The sequence below is a fragment of the Pundamilia nyererei genome, unplaced genomic scaffold (genome assembly GCF_000239375.1).
Source record: "Pundamilia nyererei isolate P.nyererei 1_Seehausen unplaced genomic scaffold, PunNye1.0 scaffold00098, whole genome shotgun sequence".
In the NCBI taxonomy this organism is placed as follows: Eukaryota; Metazoa; Chordata; class Actinopteri; order Cichliformes; family Cichlidae; genus Pundamilia; species Pundamilia nyererei.
This window is the reverse complement of record NW_005187499.1, coordinates 2385598-2390036: the sequence shown is the minus strand read 5'-3', so window position 1 is coordinate 2390036 and position 4439 is coordinate 2385598. Positions and strand designations below refer to the sequence as shown.

At 40.5% G+C, this 4439-nt stretch overlaps 2 protein-coding genes across 2 annotated transcripts in view; both read left to right on the top strand.

Annotated features, from left to right (window-relative positions):
- The window catches only part of LOC102211324 (neuropilin and tolloid-like protein 1), a gene marked incomplete at its 5' end in the record, with an annotated part of 10301 nt that extends 8529 nt beyond the window's left edge, over positions 1–1772 (top strand). Inside the window, one exon of the mRNA XM_005740287.1 lies at positions 683–1772. Within this exon, the coding sequence (XP_005740344.1) occupies positions 683–1208 (526 nt within the window). The remainder of the gene's footprint in view (positions 1–682) is intronic.
- A 465-nt stretch (positions 1773–2237) lies between these two features.
- On the top strand, positions 2238–4178 carry atpsckmt (fATP synthase c subunit lysine N-methyltransferase). The gene is made up of 4 exons (XM_005740274.2): positions 2238–2797; positions 3478–3615; positions 3709–3759; positions 3850–4178. The coding sequence occupies exons 1-4, from the start codon at positions 2522–2524 to the stop codon at positions 4009–4011; spliced, it is 627 nt and encodes a 208-aa protein (XP_005740331.1). The 5' UTR covers positions 2238–2521; the 3' UTR covers positions 4012–4178.
- The last annotated feature ends 261 nt before the right edge of the window (positions 4179–4439 follow it).

The window sequence follows — 4439 nt, the reverse complement described above, 5'->3', positions numbered from 1 at the left end:
CCCATCTGCACGTGCCTGCTACATTATAATCAATTCAGTCCTTTATGGAAACTTAATATCTTTTAATAGAACTCTAATGTTACATTTGTTGCAATTTCTGCTGCAATCTTGGCCATATCTCTGTTGAAAAAGTAATTTTTATTGTCAGTGACAATTTTACCTGGATAAATAACAGATTGCAGCACCTACCTTGTAACAGCAATTGTAACAGCAGTTTGCGGGTCAAAGTGACTTGATTTCATTCATGAGAGATACGTTTGACAGATTATAGGCAATACGTTTCATTAAGTTCTAATAAACATATATAGATATGCTACGATCATTACAGTATGATGATAATGATGATGTCCGTGAAAGGATTTGTCTGGTTTTCAATTTTTTTGCTTTTTGACTGCAGTTTAGAAATGTGCATATGTATAAATGCTTGAATTTCAGACCTTTAGTTTCAAATTGCACATGAGCAGCCAGGCATGTTGAAAAACCATGTGCTGGCATTTTGTTCTTTCTACTTTTATCTTACAATTTATTCACATTAATGGGAATTTATGCACATTTATCATTGTCTCTGTAGCTACATTCAAAGTTTCTGTTGCACATTCCTAAACATTTATTGTATCTGTACTCTGGAACTGTAGGTCTGGATGTCTGTGCATGTACTCTCTTTCCCTCTTTGAATCCACAGAGATGATTTTGATCCTGCCCTCCTCCACCCCGGTTTTGAGCCTCCTCACTATGAACTCTGTACTCTGCGCCGTGCCCCCTCTGGTGAACTGACCGATCCTGCCCTGGCCGAGGACTTTGACAAGTTCCACAAGCTGAGACGCTCCGAAAGCAAATGCATCCGTGACCACCACTGTGGCTCTCACCAGGGCAGTGTCCACGGTAGCCGCAGCAACTTAAGCGTGAGGGACGCCACCATTGTACCTGATGGGGGGTCTCTTGTGCCCCAGTTGCAGCCAGTGATGGTGAACCAGCAGTCGCCCCGACTCTCTCACCACAACACGCCGACGAGTCGACGGAACATTGTGGTGATGAAGCACAGCTACTCACAGGACGCTGCAGGAGGGTACAGGGCAGAGGAGGAGGAGGATTTAATGATGGATGATGGTCCCACCACCAGTCAGCACCACATGTACCATCATCCAATCCACCATGGCCCATCAGGGCTTGACCACACGGTCCATCGTACACTGTCTAATGACTTCTAATTAAAAGAACAACAAAAGGTCCCAAATGAAATTGCAGTAAAAATTAATATTGCAAATAGAGGTGGCCAATTTTTTTTTTTAAAGGTTTTTACCTAATATGGTCAGTAGAGTTCCTTTTTCTCAGACATTCCAAGTAATTTCCAAGAATGCAATCCAAAAGTCTTTTTAATAGTAATTCCCAAAAACCAAAGAGTTTAGGAGCTATCTTGAATGGTACTCTGCTATGTCAATGTAATTCATGAGAGATGGTTCCAAGGATGAGTAGGCCTATTTTGCTGGATCACAGTTCCATTTTTTCCTTTTTAGGTTCCTTGTTTGTTTAATGTTTTCACTCTAGGCTAGAATATGTCACATAGATCAAATCATATTTAAAATAATATAATTCATTAATTGTTTTGATGTTTGAAGTGTTTCCTATATGGATGAACATGCCTACAACACCAAAGCAAGAAAAATGCAATTATAAGTGTTATTTATCATCCGATTTACATGTATGTCAGGTCATATTGTGGCTGATTTATTTCATGTTTATTTACTGAATTAAATATTTACCCTCTGCTTGAATTTGACCATGGCACAGCATATTAATCTGTGTGTGTGTGTGTGTGTGTGTGTGTGTGTGTGTGTGTGTGTGTGTGTGTGTGTGTGTGTGTGTAAAAGTCAGTTCATCACAAATGAAAAACATTAAATATACATTTGAAAAAAAATGTCAGAGTTTATCCACCAGAACATTATTTACAGAATTCTGGCATTTCACACAAAGTTTATCAGTGATTTTCATAAAATATCTCACAAAATATATTCAAGGTTCAAGGTTCTATATTTGTCACATGCATAGTTATACAAGTATAACCACAGTGAAATGTAACCATTCATTATCTAGTTACTTTTAAGTTTGCAATTGGAAATTGGTGTTTATTATTATTTGTTATTTTTTATATATATTTTTTATTTATTTATTTTTAACCACGCTCGAAACATAATGAAAGCTAGCTTGAATGGGAACGAAAGCGGGGAGGAACGGTTTGTAGTTCCTCTTTGTTATCCACTCGGGCCGATTATAGCCTTGCACAGGTCGTGTATTACAATGCTTACATGTTACAATAACATATAAATAGCAGGACTTTGAACTATGATAATCTCTTTTTTCGTAACTAAGGACAACATAGACTTGCAATTTGTTCGAACAATATTTAATTTCATTTATGAAAACTTGAGGTCGAATAAGTAAGAGCTTGCTAGCTGAAACACAGTCCCCGCTGTCATTCATGGAGTTCAGCGAACGATTGCAGACGTTGCGTTAAACTAGCGTCATGTCACAAGAGGAGCTCCTGCTGGACTCGGGACAGCCTAATGAGGATAACAGGGACAGAAAGGGCAGGAGCCGCATTGGGCTCGTCGTAACAGGTTTAGTGGGAGGGTCGCTGGTTGCCCTGTACGCAGTGGCTGCTCCGTTTGTAGCCCCTGCCCTGAGGAAAGTCTGCCTCCCGTTTGTCCCGGCCACCACGACTCAGGTGGAAAACGTCCTCAAGGCGTTAAGGGCAAGGTCGGGAACCCTGGTGGACATAGGCAGCGGAGATGGAAGGATAGTAAGTACTGTTCTGCCCTCTGAGCCCCCTCAAGAACTATAAAATTATAGTTGAAAGAAAAATAAAAAGGTATTGAAAGCCTTTAGAGAAACCATGATTTTATGCAAGGCGCAGTTATAGATTAACAAAATATAATCAAACTTATAAAAAAAAGAAAAAAAAAGCTCGTAAATCATGTCTGATCAATCATGTCTTAGTGATCGCAAAAGGCTTTATCATCTACAAGCTCCAGTAGGTGTGTCCCATAGCTGTTCAGGAGAACAGGGGACCAGTTCCGCCCTACAGACTGTTTAGTTTATGAGTATCTGGGATGTCATGTGGCTGAACAACTGTTACGTTGTTGGTTTACTTTTGTGCTTTGGATCGTGTCTTACACCTTTTGCCATCCTGTCCTAAGCTTCAGGTCAGGTCATAACTGTTGTCCTGATATCGTCTGTTCTTTATACAGTTTTGAAATAGTCCTGGTCTTATGACAGCTGGGCTAGGCTTAAAAAAACCCAGGGCTAGTGCAGTGTTAGGCTTGAAGGTTACCACGCATGAAGGCCAGAGGGTTAAAAAAAATGGAAACTGTTTTTTCAAACAGCCTTAAAGAGTGAAATTTTAATTTCAGTAGCAACCAATCTAACATGATTTACAAACGTGTGTGTGTGTGCTATACTGTTTCCCCTTGCTTCTTGCAGGTGATTGCAGCAGCCAAACATGGTTTTCGTGCGTCAGGGTTTGAGCTGAACCCCTGGTTGGTGTGGTACTCTCGCTACAGGGCCTGGAGGGAGGGAGTCTACCGCTCCACCTCATTTCACATCTCAGACTTGTGGAAGGTCAGTGGTTTCTGAAAACAAACCTTTGTTTTACAGACATCTGCTGTAATGAAGTTAGTCATTTAGCATGTTACTTCCTTTTTCCTTTCTTAGGTCAGCTTTGCTCAATACTCCAATGTTGTCATTTTTGGAGTCCCTCAGATGGTGAGTACCTCTGTGTCTCACCAAAATGCGGAAACTTGTGGAGTTCAAATCATCATGCTAATTATGTTTGTTTGCTGCTTTTATCTTCAGATGGAGAAGCTTGAGCTGAAATTGGCAAGTGAGCTGCCTAGCACAGCCAAGGTGGTGACCTGTCGCTTCCCCTTCCCTACGTGGATTCCTGAAAGTACTGCGGGGGAGGGCATAGACACTGTATGGGTGTATGATGCAAAGACATTTAAATCACACCTGTAACATAAGAAAATCAAGTCTAGAACACCATTCTACTCTCAGATTATTTTAAAAACTTTTGTAAAAATTTTGATAAAACTAACTGTAACTGGAAATAGTTACATATATCTCTTAACATTTAAAACTACAAAAACAGGAAAAAAGGAAACGGTCAGTGCTGTACATTTGAAATGTGTGACCATGTGAAATGACCATGACAATAAAAAATGATGATTGAGTATTACTGTTTATTGTTGTATAACGTTGCCCATAAGTTTCAGTGCAAGTTGCGGGGATTATAGGGCTTCGGAGCGTGATGTCACGGGGGTGGGCGTGGAAAGGATTTTGGCCCGATTCACCATTTTGGGGGTCTAAGCTAGGAGCGATAGCATAGCCATGGTTCATACTTGCTGTGTGCTCGGCTGCAATGTTCGATCTTACGACCGGCACGG